This window comes from Sceloporus occidentalis, unplaced genomic scaffold (genome assembly GCF_023333645.1).
Source record: "Sceloporus occidentalis isolate IW3139 unplaced genomic scaffold, rSceOcc1.0.p SCAF_26, whole genome shotgun sequence".
Classification (NCBI taxonomy): Eukaryota; Metazoa; Chordata; class Lepidosauria; order Squamata; family Phrynosomatidae; genus Sceloporus; species Sceloporus occidentalis.
Window position 1 is genome coordinate 5,705,021 of NW_028317006.1, and position 15,088 is coordinate 5,720,108.

The window sequence follows — 15,088 nt, forward strand, 5'->3', positions numbered from 1 at the left end:
TCATTTATATGCTCATATGAAGCCAAAACAGGTATTGGAAAAACTGTGTGGGGTTTTTTTTCTCTCTGGTTTCGGGTCAGCAAGTGCATATTAGTAATTTGATCAATAAAAAAGTAAAGAAAAAAACAGGCAAAAAAGATTTGTTTACAACCTATTTTACACCAACTTCCATTAACCCACCCCATGCTGTACTCCTCCTGTATTTGCAGATCAGGAGGCCACCATTGTTTGTCAGTCGTGATATGTTGGGTGCCTTAACCTGCACAAACACCACAATGAACTGATTCTTTATGGAAATGCTAATAAAGTCTGTACCTGTCATTAGTCAGACTTCCATTAGATAAGTAGTCAGGTAAATTGTTTAGTAGATTGGGCTAGGACAACAGAATTAGGACACATACAAATGGCTAATATTCATCTGTTCGAAAACATCATGCAAAGACTAGAACAGGTTTTTAGTAAAAACAAAACAAAAAAACAGCACTGATACTAATACAAAAATGGTGGCGGTTCCCATAACATATTATGAAAACTTAATTTCATGTTCCTTTCTTGAAACTTTTGCACTTCTGTATGTAAGAGATGATGGACCTTGAAGCTGTCGCCATGGTAACCAGATACTGGTGTGATTTCTGCAGGTATCTAGTTACCTTGGTGATTTTATGTGCCTCTATATCATAATAAAACAAAAAACATTCAGACATCTGTAACATATATGAAATTAATTTTTAAGTGATTCAGATGATTTTACCAGAATTTATTGGAATGAGCATTTGACCAATGATTTCCACAGGTATTAGGTCAGACTTTAAAATGTATAAACAGCTGAGCAAAAGACATTCTTTTCTCTTGAGAGGCACTTATTTTTAGTGTCCATATTATAAGCAAGGATATCTTAAAACATTCATAATATCAGACTTTTTATGCTTAATTTTTAATGACTACTTCACCAACCCCATTTGCAACAGCATATGTTTTCTTCATACACCCTGACACTCCTACTATAGAATAATGCATATTAATGTACCCTGTGACTACCTTTATATGCATTCTTCAAAACAACAATTAAAATAAAATGAAAGCTCTTACCTGATACAGAAGAGACTGTGTTGTTAAAGCAGCTCTACGATCCAACAGTGCTTGCATTGAACTCTATTAGAAGGTGGTGAGTAGATCAGGTGCAGGAGATGCATTCAGCCAAATCTCCTGCATCTCCTGCAAGGCACTTAGTTGGGAGAGGGGGTGTATTTGGTGGGAATGAGTGGAGTGTCCCTTTAAGGAAGAATCTGTACAGATCACAGCATATCTCAAATACGCTTGTACTGAGTTTGATATGCTACGGGATGTTTAAAACTGAAAGAAATTGTTGGAGAGGAAGAGTGTCTTCCACAGCTACAATGTTATGCATATTTTTTTTTTATATTTGTAACTTAACCTATCAGTATGTAGGCATTTCATTATCTAAATATATAGAGCGCATGCTACAAGGTGCTGGAGCTCACGTCGCATTGCGCCATCAGGTGCGTCGTGCTTAACTGTTGCTATGTCTTCTCCGATTCCAGAGATGAGGTGAGATGTTTGGAGCTTGTGAGTGGAGTTGGATGGATCCCAACCAAACATGGCATCGGAACTTTGCCAGGCCATTTCTGTGGCCAAGTTGGAGAGACACAAGAATCTCTTCTTAAATTACCGGAACCTTAACCATTTCCCCATTGAGCTGCTGAAAGATGAGGGACTGCAGTATCTGGAGAGACTTTATATGAAAAGGAACTCTTTAACCACCCTGGTAGGTGACAATACTACATCTTTAGGTCTCACAAAAAAGGGATGAGGCAGAAACCATGAAGAGTAGGTGAGAATTGTTAAGGGACTTCATTAGCATTTCAAATATTTGAGTCTATAATGCATTGAATCCAGTACATTTTACTGCATAGAAATCAGTGCATGCATTCTGTACCTAAAAGAAGTTGACGCGTCTGTCTCATTTAATTCCCCTGAGTGCCTGTGTCAAAACCAGGAAGTGTAAGCAGGAAGCATTCCTATGTACACTTCCTGCAATGCTCTATAGCACTCCCATCGGAGCCACGAGAGCTGTGCTGTCATTAAAGTAAATGGGAGTAGCCGCAGCAATTTGTATGGCAGTTGGCTATTAGTATAGTCCCCATTAGCTAGAATTAGAGAGCTGCTAAGGATGCGCAGGAAATGTATTTATGTATGCTTCCTGCATTTTTTTGTACCAGCAGTTGAGGGAGGCGTTAAATCAAACTTAAATTTCATTTTCAAACTCCATTATTCATTTCACACGAAATTAGAGCTGAATTAATGCCGGTAGTGTATCATATTATGTGTAAAATGTGAAAATCTCTCGTTGTTCCACAAATGTTTTAATTAACTGATTGTTTTCCCTTCATCTTTAATTGGCTACTTAAGCTGTTAGCTGTAATGTTACTTAATGTTTTATTTGCAGCCTGAAAATCTTGCCCAGAAGCTTCCGAATCTGGTTGAATTGTGAGTGACTCGTTTTATTTCAGCTAACCACTAGATGGTGCACATACCATGCAGGTCTACAGCCGGTTAGAGCAGTGAAATATTGTTCTATACAGAGTGTACATTGATTGCATACCCGCAGATTATTTCAGAAGACGGTATAAACCTTATCATGGCAGGATACCTCAAACAACGTCTGAGTGTCTATTTCAATGGCTGGAGCGTCCCCTTAAAGTCCTTAGAAACGTAAACCTCACAATGAGAAACGTTTACCGCCACTATTCTCTTTAACGTATTTAGTGCTGTCTTATACATACTTACCAAAATGGGCACACTAGGTTTGATTTTTAGCAGATCCTGTACGATGGAAAAGTGTTGCTTCCATAATTATGTTTTATTTGCGAGATCCTTTACATTACGTATCTCTATATTTACAACACTTCACATAAAATCTGTGTCATTCGGCACTCAGACCACTTCAGTTGTTGTTTACTTGGGATTTCTGGGGAGGTATAATTTACACTTACCACTGGTACCCCTATACCCCTGCCATTTTAATTTGCATATTTTTAGGGGTAGCATCATTCATATTAATGTTCTCCATCTATTGCAGTCTATTGCTGTGATCCACTAGTGTACACTTTGTGATTAATTTTGATTATGTGATGTAACATAGATGATACTGCTGGGCCGAGTGTAATGTCAGTAACAGAACGTACATTCAGAAGTTTCCAGTTTTGTCTTGTCGGAGAACTTCTGAGTACTTCTATACCTTGGGGTTCCAAATTGTATAAGTATCCTGATCGACCAGTTAGAGAGAAAATCAGACACACAGACAAGAGTGTTTGTATAATAAGATTCCTGTTTATTATGACGCATTATGGATATATTTATATAATCATTTATCAGTAAAACCGGAAATAACGCCCTATCCTAAACCTATCATAATAGATAAAATAGTACTATGCCCTTATTAGTAAACATATCTATACCACTAATAGCGAAGAAGGTCAGGCTGATGTAGCCAAACAAACTGGTGTTATCAGTAGTTAGTGGAAATGTACTGTTCAGGAGAACAGAATATGGGACATAGATCATCCTGTATTCTTCCACAGTGCCCACTTTTGTGAGTAAGCTGACCTCCGGACAGAATATATTCAGGAATACTAGTTACTCCTGCAGGACTTTATATTACATCTTCACCACTATTTTCCCGTCCGGATACAGCCAACTCAAACTACTTCTAATCTGCAATATAACTACCTTACTGGTTGCTTCAAGCACTTAGAATATTCATGTTCATCTGCTTGCAAAAAGCTGTTTCATACCTTATCTAGTATATTAATGCTTGTCCCTACAGATATTCGAGCCAGTTGTTAAAAAATTAGGAATACATTGAATACAACATAAACATATACTTATACCTAGTATAGCAATTAAACTACTAAGCATCTTGTTTCATCCCTTGGATCAAATTTCTGAGAGATTGCATATGGTATTGCATGGATTTAGAATGGTCAGTCAAATTGAAACAACAGAGACCAGCAAAATATTCACAACCATGGTTATGTTTCAATAGAAGATAATATATAGCTGCTCGATTTTGTAACACAGTGTACCTTTCAAATCTAGCAACATTTCTTCTAAAGCCATTGATGTGTGATTTAACCCCTTCACCATAGCGCAGGCTAAAGCATTGATAGTGCGAGTATTGTAGACTGGCAGACCACCCCATCCAACTATTGATACCCCAAGACTCATATTTTTACCTAGATAACAATCTCAGATCAGATATACAATCCTCACTTATACTTGAGTTAGTATCACGTTTAAAATCAGAAATAGAAGGCACAGACAGTGCAAAGAACCCTATCCTGCTTAGAGTACATGGTCCCCCTGTAATATTTCCAGGTATATATGAATACAATGCATTGCCTCAAGAAAAATACATCCTTTGGGCAACTTAACATGTCGGTCGAAACTGGCTTGTGTCGATGTGTAAAAACATTTCATATAATTAGTGACCGGTGTACACACTCTTTGCTGACATATAGTATCATTTCAGGGGTTCCTCAGATCTTTCGATTATTCTCTGGGCACATCTATCTATTTTCGCTGGATCACACGTCATATTGTAAAAAATAGTCCCTCTAACAACTTGCCCTATCACAATCTTTGCCAAATTTTTCCATTTGAGATCAAATGTAGTAGGACAATTGCTGCAGTAATGATATGGGGTTAAGAACATGATATCGTGCAAATCCATATTGATTGTATCATTGCTATGTGATACATTTGTGAAATAGTAGAACAAAGTCTGTTGGGACGCTGGTATAGCTATGAGACAAGTCCGTAACAAATGTCTTGCATCTACCATATTGGATAAACAAAGATGAGATACATTAAGTACTTCTTTTGGAAGATATAGCCACATATTTGTCTCCGGAAGTAACTTGTCCCTTTCACGTGAAAGGGACAAATCCCATTGCTCCTGTAGAACTCGGTGATGTAGCTCCTGGGTATGATAAGCTGATAATAAAAGCACAGCAAATCCATATGGTTTGAAAAAGAATTGGAATCATGGTACCGTCTTTTCTGTATCACCAGGTTCACGGACTCTTTTGCAATGGCTAACGTGTATCCAGTTCACTTTTCTAATAGAACTGATGTAGAGGTTGTTAACAGCGCTTGATAAGGACCATCAAATCTGGGCTCAAGGCTTTTCCTTGTGTGTTTCTTTATCACGACCAAATCACCAGGTTGCAAATCATGCGTAAAATTGCTTACATCTGGGTCTGGAAGGGAATCAAACACATGTTTATATACCACATTAAGCCTTTTCTGCAATGCTTGAACATTGGTTGTCATACTACTATGTTTCATAGTTAACGACTGAGAGAAATACAGTCCTATCCGTGGGGCACTTACAAACAGAATCTCAAACGGCGACATCCCTGTCTTCTTCTGAGAACTATATCTGATAGAAAACAATGCAAACAGAAAACAAACGGTAGACATTCTGGCCAAGGTTTCCCTGTCTCTGCCATCGCTTTCTGAATCTTATTCTTAAGTATTCCATTTAATCTCTCTACCTTCCCACTACTCTGGGGATGGTACGGGGTATGAAAAGCCTGTTCTACCCCTAATTGCGTCAAAATCTGACGTTTCGGGTAGACCAAATCTACATACCAGTTCTTTCAGAAGTTTACTTGTCGTAGCTTTTGCTGTTGCCTTTGCCACCAGATACACTTCAGGCCAACCTGAAAAGACATCAGCACACACCAACACATTCATATCTGCAATCTCTGAAATGGGTATAAAGGCCTGGGTAAATGCTTTTGGGGTGTCTTAACGGTTTCCCCCCCTATTATACCTTGCACAGATCATGCACCACTGGGTAAACTTACCAGCAGCAACTGTAAATCCAGGATCAATCCAAACCTTCTGGACCAAATTGATCATAGTCATCTTAGAACAATGAGTTACCTGTGCCACCATTGGGTATAATGCCAGTGGCAAACATAGTTTGTTCTTTTTCCACAATCCGTCTTCTTCTGTAGCAGAACCCATGAGTCCCGTTCTTCCATATTTACTTGCTTTTGTAGACTTTTCAGGATATCTAGGGTGACTGGTGTCTCGACTTCTTCCTTTATTTGGACCAGCAGCAGCCCGTCTAATGGTTTCTGTGCAGCTACTTTAGCCACTCTATCCGCACGCTCATTACCTTGAGATCTTGGATCATCAGCTTTATCATGAGCCTTGACTTTAATTATTCCTAATGCCTTTGGGAGCATCAACGCATCCATAAGATATTGAACAGCTTTTTCATTCTTGATTGGTCGTCCAGCGGACGTCAAAAAGTCTCTCCCGCCAAATTGGTCCAAAATCATGTGTAATGCCAAACGCATACCTAGAATCAGTATAGATATTAGCAGTCTTACCCTTGACCAATAGACACGCCTCAGTGAGATCCTTCAGCTCTGCCTCCTGTGCTGAGCAGTGAGGAGCGAGTGGTTCTGCTTTAACTACTTTGTGTGCGGAGATGACAGCATACCTGGTGTAGAAGGCACCATCCTCTGCAAACCGTGATCCATCTACAAAATACTCAAAATCTGGATTAAACAACGGTATTTCATGTTCAAAACCTGCTGTTTCCTGCGACATAATTGCAACACAATCATGGGGTTCACACACTCCACTATCCTCCTCAACCCCTTCACTCCCCCCTTTTGACTCCAGCGGAAACAATGTAGCTGGATTCAACGTGAGACAACGTTTAAGAGTTACATTGGGTGGCATAAAGGAGGGCACATTGCATACGCAGATGTCTGGCGGTATGAAGATGTTTTGGCTGCACCTGATTTAAAATACTGTGAATATCATGTGGCGTGAACACAGTCACTGGGAAATCAAGAATTATTTCAGATGCTTTGTCTAGGAGGGCTGTAACAGCCGCCACAGCCCGTACACAGGAAGGGGCACCTCGTGCCACAGGATTGAGTTGGCAAGAATAATACGCAACTCGCCATGTCGCTGTGAAACAACAGCAGTTGCATGCCCGTTCCATTCCATACAATACAAAGCAAATGGTTTGTCATAAGCAGGGAGGCCCAACGCGGGGGCCGTAGTCGCCAACAATTTTAAAGTACGGAATGCATCTTCAGCTTGCGATGTCAGTACAAACGGTTCCGTTGTTAAACAATCATACAACAGTTGCATATATTCGGAGGCGGAGCATATCCGAACGACAATATGACACAAACCCTAAAAACATTTGTACTTGTTTAACCCCTTCAGGACCGGGATTTTGATACTAACGTGTCGCTAAAGGACCGGAGCCGTTTTTGTGTTTTTGCCATGTCTTTCTTCAACTGTAATTTCTCTCATCAATTGGTGCACCCACACAAATCATATATTGTTTTTTTCAGCACAAGTAGGGCTTTCATTTGAAACCATATTAAGCTGGGTAGTACATTGTTTTGTTTGAAATAAACTGGAAAAAGTGGGGAAAAAATGAAAAAATACGCATTTTTTACAGTTTTGTATACATACAAATTGTACACACGTTGAACCAATGGGAAAAAATTATCCCAAATATATTCATTAAGTTGTCCTGATTTGGAAACCACCCAACATGGCCCGGATTTTTATCTATTTTGACCAGTATAGGGAAAATATTGCAAGGCATGCATCACATTTTTGAAATGTAATTTTTTTTCAAATTTGGCATGGTAGCCTAATAACTGCAATAGTTGTCACAGATAGTGATTATCCCCCCAAAATTATATGTTTATGAACAGTAGATAAGTCAAGGTGTACAACTAGGGTCATTTTGACACTTTTCAAACAGGGATTTTATCGCCAATTGCTGCCAAATTTAGAGGTATTTTTATATTTTTTGGGGGTTTTTTTTGCATATGTTGCAATGTTGCTTTAGATTTTATATTATATTTTGTATAGAATATGTGCAACTGCAGAAGAAAACACCAAATTGTGTTCACCAACATCCCCCGGTTCCAACAAGGCCTCACATGCATGGTTCATGCATTTTTTGAGGAAGCTATGAGGGCAAAACTGGAACATGCGCATTTTACTTTTCAAATTTGGAATTTTCAGAAATTGGTTTTCCCCCCACTGTAAATTACCCCATAAAAGTATATATTTATGAACAGTAGACGAGTCAAGGTGTTCAACTAGGGTAGTTTTGACAGTTTTCAGCCAGCCATTTCTTCACTGATGTCTGCCAAACTTCACAGGGAAATTATTTTATTGCGTTTTTAACGCATAAATTTCAATGTTGCAATTTATTTCTTGCACAGCATATGTGTAACACTGGAAGAAAACACCACATTTAGTTCACCAACATCCCCCGGTTCCAACAAGGCCTCACATGCATGGTTCATGCATTTTTCTGAGGAAGCTATGAGGGCAAAACTGGAACATGTGCATTTACATTTTTTTAAATATTTTTTTTTCAGATTACTTGTAAGTGATGGGTTTAGGCCGCTGACATCAATCAGGGAGACCGATCAATAATCAGCGACTTAAAATGTCACCGACAAGTGATCAGGTAATAATTATGATTTTTTCATTTATTAATAATTTGTGTTTTTTCATTATTACCCTAGATGACCCCTCTCTCTTTGTAGAGCAGGGTCATCCGTGTGCTGCCATAATGATCCGATCACTCCTATTGGCCAGGAGCGATCTGATCAGCCCAGCCCAGCCCAGCATAGCATTTGACCTGTAAGCACCCTGGACTTTCAGGTCAGTGCTGTTATTTTTTTTTTAATTATTATTATTTTATAAATTTTTTATTTATTTATTTTTTTAAATTTTTTTATTTATTTTTTATTATTATTAGTTTTTACATTTTTTTTTTAACTCTTTCAATACTGATGCTCCATTGAAGCACAGCATTGACTGATATTTAGTCCCCACAAGCTTGTGGGGACTAATATTAACCCCTGCAATGCTGCGATGGGGGTCATACACAATCGCAGCATTGAAGGGGTTAACTGAGGAAGGGTGGGGGGGGTCTGGTCTCCACACTCATGTGGAGACCAAAGAACCCTGTCTCCCTGTCCCTGAAGCTGCCTCTGGCAGCTGGGACACAATCTCCAATAGACTGGAGATTGTAGGGGAGGAGTCTCTTTGATCAGTCCTACAGGACTGATCAAAGGACTTCTGGGGGCTCGTTTTTGCTGTTGCTGGTCTGCCTGGGCTTCCAGGCAGACCACCAGCAGCAGAGCCCCCTACAAAACGGGAATTACCCCTTCAATGCCGTGATCGCGGCATTGAATGGGTTAACGCTGCACTGACTCTCTCATGGAGCGATCAGGCAGCAGGGGGGTGTTGGGTCAGGTCCCATTCAACACACTACCCCCTTCCCTGAAGCTGCCTGTGGCAGCTGAAACCCCGATTGCAGATTTTTCTGCAATCGCGGTTTCTGCCTAGAGAATCACTCCGTGGGAGTGATCGTAGGCTTGGGGGCGGGCTCTGAGCGGCTCTGCTGGTCTGCCCAGACTCCTGCCGATCGTGGGGGCGGTTTTTGGAGGAGACGTACCTGGTACGTCCCGGTCTACCGGTGACTGTTAACCTCCCGGTCCTGAAGGGGTTAAGACTACTGGGTAATGGAATATTTTGGATAGCTATTTTATGATCGTCTGTAAGATGTTTAACACCTGCTGAAATACAATGCCCCAGAAAAATTATCTTTTCCTTACAAAATTGTAACTTGGTTTTTGAGGCCTTGCACCTTTGTTCAGCAAAAAAACTCAAAACAGACAGCGTTGCCTGTTGACACTTAGAGTAGGACAACATAGCAACAAATCATCGACATACTGTAAAATTACACATTCAGGGTCTCCCTCCCATATCTGCAATATTTGTGACATAGTTGTACTGTACAAAGTTGGGGAATTTTGTGCCCCCTGAGGGAGAACAGTCCAAGTGTACTGTGTATTTTGAAATGTAAGTGCAGACAGATATTGACTATTTTCATGTAGCGGGACTGAGAAAACGCATTGGATAAATCAATAACTGTAAATACTGTAGCCGTAAACGGTATCTGCGAGTATTTGGATTCGGTACAATCCGAGTAATCAACTCAGTCACAGCATTCACAGCTCTTTGGTCGTGTACCATCCGGTACGTGACTTCATTGTCTTTTATAGTTTTCTTCTTGACCGGATACAATGGAGTATTGCACACAGAGGAAGTGGGAACTATCACTCCCATAGCTAGAAAATCTTTAATAATTGAAGCTATAGCTTTTTCTTGGGGGCAGGACTCAATGGTTATTGTTTTAAACATGGTAATTGTGCACCCTCCTTCAATCGCACCTGAACTGGAACAACTCGCAATCGGCCAGTATCGGTTTTTCCCTTAGACCACTTGACTCAACAAATCTGAATATTCAACTGGTGGGATATTCTGATTCACAAACATAGAGGAGACATCAGCTGTTAACTCCAACAGATGTTCAGAATTTAAACCAGAAGATGAGAGAATTCTCAGGTGTGGAATCACTAAACAACAATCTAGTGACACGTTGTGTGGAATCATAAAGTCTGAGTTTCATTTCAGGTGTTAGAGAGGTTTGAGTAGGATTACCGTCAATACCAACACAAGAAATAAAATCATTAGTTACTTCACACGGAAATAAATGTTTGCGGTGCACTCAGTATCCAATAAAAAATGTAAAGTATGGTTGCCTGGTAAAGCAATAGGAACCCAATTTGTAGGGCCTGTGTGATCAGTATGTAATTTGTGCACCGGTACTGGGTTGCCTACTTCCTATGGTGCAGAGGGAGGGGGGTGGTAATTCTTGCGTAACAGCTTTGGATTCTTGTGGAGGAGACTGACAGCGTCTCTGGGTATGCCCCTCCTTTCCACAATTCCAGCAAACCATTCTGCCTTGCCGGTTTCCTCTACCACGGTAATTGCCTTTATGATTTTTGCCTTCGACCTGGGAAACCAACACTTTTTTTGGTCTGATATCAGCTTCGACACCTTTTGCAATTTTCAGCAAATCACCGGGATCAAGACCCCTCCACTCAGGACGCGCTCGTCTAACACCCTGACTGATATTAGACAACAAACCTTCAACAAAACTGCCAGTTAACAACCTGAGGGCTAACTGATCCTGGGGAGAATATCCCAAATTGCTCCATCTGGTCTGGAGCCTAGCAAAAAACTTTTCAACCGATTCATCTTTATCCTGAGTAATATCATGTAAAGTCACTGACAACTCCTGTTGTTTTAGCCTTGCCCATTCAGCAATAAGTTTACAGTAACTTATACCTGAGGTTAAAACAGTTCTAAACTATGCCTCATCACGTATTGGTCGATGACCATGGACAAAAGTCTTTATAATACTGGACATGACTGCCCCTACTTTCACATCAACCAAATTCTCAATATCAGGCATTTGTTTCATCATTGCTAACTGATCTGAAGGGGACCAGGGTTTATATTCAGCGTACTTGGCTATATTCTGTGATGTTGGCCAAATTTGTCTCAATTCATAATCATCATCCTGCATAGCAGGCGTTCTCCGTGTGCTTCTCGCAGCCCCTTCTTCCAAACTCCCTGTTCCATCTATATTAACTGCCACGGTTCCTCTAGTTACAATAAATGATTGCACTGAAAGATGTGGTGTTTCATGGGTTGGAGATGTAACAACGGTGGAGCGAGTTATAACTGGATAAACACCCATTCTTTTGGCTGCGGAGCGTGAACAATAATGAGGTCTAGGGAACCTACAATTACGGCATATATCTGTCCACCAAGGATTTGTCCAACCACATTTCGGGCAATCCCACCCCTCGTGTGGGTCACTTGTAGAATTACTGAGAGGTGGGTAGGCTGGTGGTTCTAAAGCGACGTTAGGATTTTTCACCCCCTCATCATAACATTCGTATAAGACTCGGCCGCGTCTTATAACTGACTTATATCCATTTCTCAAAACATCATCAGACACTCTCTGCCAAGCGTGTGCTTCTGCTTCCAGACCATGGTCTTGCAACCAACCTTTATTAGTTCGTATGAACTTCTCCCAAATCAGTGGCTCAAGACTAGCAGTTCTTGCAGTCATACCAGCTTGTTTCAACATTTTTTCGATGCCTTTTATGACTCCCTTCCCCTCTCTTTCACGCACTATCCTCATACCGCTTTTTACAATGGGACTGCCCTCACAGGGGCTACTCAGCATGTTTCCCATTGCACCAGTTTATGTCTCCGACACAGAACAACGACGTCTTAACACACACCCCCTGCAGAGGACTTTTCTTTGTGTCAGCCGTAGACAGTGTAATCTGCAACAATTGCACCACAATAATTAAAACACTTCTCCGTCAGCTGGAGACAGTATAATCACCGTATACTTCTCCTTCACATAAAACTGGAAGGGGAGAGCCCTTTTTGTACACTTTTTGATTTTTTTTTTAAACAGCCAGGTAAGAAAGGCACCACCTAACACCACGGTCTGGACAATACACACAATTTCCAAAGTCAAACATCTGTCATCATCCATCCCACTCATACCAAGAATGCCCACAAGGTATAGGTATTCATCTAGTTCACAGGACCCAGCCTTTTTAACCAAACACTCACCCGGACTAAAGGTGACCTCACAGTCAGGGCGAAACAAGATAAAGTAAGAATAAAGCTCCTTACCATGCTGCAGCTGGTTTGTTTCCCCGTCACTGGGTGGTCACCCCTCCTCGAGGTCCGGATGCGGTGGATGTTGCCAGGTCCCGGGTTTCGGCACCAATTTACTGTCGGAGAATTTCCAAGTACTTCTATACCTTGGGGTTCCAAATTGTATAAGTATCCTGATCGACCAGTTAGAGAGAAAATCAGACACACAGACAAGAGTGTTTGTATAATAAGATTCCTGTTTATTATGACGCATTATGGATATATTTATATAATCATTTATCAGTAAAACCGGAAATAACGCCCTATCCTAAACCTATCATAATACAAAAAATAGTACTATGCCCTTATTAGTAAACATATCTATACAACTAATAGCGAAGAAGGTCAGGCTGATGTAGCCAAACAAACTGGTGTTATCAGTAGTTAGTGGAAATGTACTGTTCAGGAGAACAGAATATGGGACATAGATCATCCTGTATTCTTCCACAGTCTAAAAGACCACAAAGTAAGGTTTTTTTTAAGTAGTCATATACTCAGGTTATGCCCTGTCTGGTTGCAGTCTTCAGCCATGACAGGTTTAAAATTTGGCAGTGATTTAAAAGCGACAGTCACTATTCTGAGAATTTTAGACAAATCATAATTATAGCTAACTTTTGTTATATGCACAGTGTCTACAACATTTTCAGACTTTATTATTTTCTGTGTTACAGTGGAAAAAAAGTATCACGTTACGTGAGAGGATTAAAGTGTTCTAGTTACCAGCAAGAATGCATAAGGTTAAAAGATTGTCCTTCAGACGCTCCCACTCTTGTCCTTCCCTAAGACACGTAAAGGGCAGAAAGTATCAAGTATCTTTGTGAACATGGCTCGGCAGCCAGCAGGACAATTGCCAAACCAGACGCTGGTCCTTCAGTCTGCCCTTTACCGAAACGCTCCAGGGGTCTGTGTGGAGAGATTGCTAGTACAGTGAAAAGATACAAAAAAACCTTCGGATTTCAGACTTTTTGACAGAGTGTGTGTGTGTATTGTGACAGGCCTCCCTTTTCCTTGGGATTTTTGTCAAGGATCTTGGCTGTAACCACATTCTTCTAGGGTAAATGAAGTCCAGGACACATCCAGCTCAGCTTCAATGTTTATTTTAAAGGAATAAACAGCAGCAGTTATAAGCAGAATAACAGTCTTTGCTTTTGCTTGAGCACTTGCTTAGGATAAAACAGGTCACAAGTTACCATCAATACGGCTTTGCAGAGAGAAACCACCCCTCAGTTCATCAGCTCTCCTAGCTGGCATAACAGTGGCTTCCTCTACACCTGTGGAGCTCCTGTCCAGAATGCAGGCTCCAGACTGGATCAAAACAGCAATTAGTGCTGTTGGAGCACTTGCCCACCCTGCTCTTCCAGATGCTCCGCCCCAAGTAAAAAAACTAGCTAAATAGATTCTACTACTTGTCCTGAGTTTAGAAATACCCAATGTTTTTATGTTTTTTACTGTTTTTTGTAAGTTATAGGGCAATAAGTACAAGCAGCGTTTTTTATGATTTCCAAACCTTTTTTTAAAAATCTGGTCAGTCTGCCTCCATCTCCTCTTTGGAACATCTTTGAAGCCGGTTAACTCAATTTAACCCATTCAAACCATATATTTTAAAAAACTAGACACCCCAGGGTATTTCAAATGCTGTTATTTTAACCCTTTCCATGCAACAGTTATGCAACTACACTTTGTCAAACTTTGTAATAGTAATTTTTTTTATTCACACAAATTGTACTTTAGTTATAGATATACAGGTTCTGGTATATGTCACTGTCAAACAACACCCCAATGTGTGTTCAGGAACATCTCCTGAGTGCAGTGATACCCCACATGCATGGGTTTGTCGTGTTGTTTGAGATTTAAAATGCCACATTTGGGAAGTGCGCTTTTTATCTCCATTTTGGTCAGTCTGTACCTATGCCCTATCTTTGAGCTCTGCCACTCCAATTTACCCCATCAGCCATTTTTTTTTATATTAGACACCCCTTGGGTATTTGAAGTGCTTTTATTTTAACTCTTTGTTGAGATTTTTTAGAAATTTTAGCACTTGCTCAAAATAATAAACTTTATTTTTTTAAGACTTTTTTATATTTTTTTTACACATTTTGCTGGTACTGGATGGTTCATCTAGTGACATCACTGCATAATTATTTTTAAATGTTAGTACTTTTTATTTTTTTTATTATTTTTTGAATATTTTACTAATCACATTGTGATTAGAAAGCTGGGCTCCATTGACTTGCATGGTTGAGTGCAGTACCTGTATTCAACCTGCAAGTGGAGCCAGAGTTCTCTAGAGGGTCTGGAGACCATCTAGCGAACTCTTTCATCTTTATTGTTTTTTTCCCGGGCCGCCACATTCTTGCTGATGGCGAAGATCACCGGCAGCTGCGGCTGTGACCGCTCT

At 40.3% G+C, this 15,088-nt stretch overlaps 1 protein-coding gene across 4 annotated transcripts in view; it reads left to right on the top strand.

Moving 5' to 3' along the window:
- The first annotated feature begins 500 nt into the window (after window positions 1–500).
- The window catches only part of LOC149300037 (leucine-rich repeat-containing protein 28), a 31,318-nt gene continuing 16,730 nt past the window's right edge, over window positions 501–15,088 (top strand). For 2 of the 4 annotated variants that reach the window (XM_089485729.1, XM_089485730.1), the window contains exons 1-2: window positions 1,619–1,786; window positions 2,468–2,508. In XM_089485729.1, coding sequence (XP_089341855.1) covers window positions 1,619–1,786; window positions 2,468–2,508 — 209 coding nt within the window. Of the gene's footprint in view, window positions 518–1,609; window positions 1,787–2,467; window positions 2,509–15,088 lie in introns of those variants that run through there. The other 2 variants (XM_089485728.1, XM_089485731.1) reach the window with 2 other exon arrangements.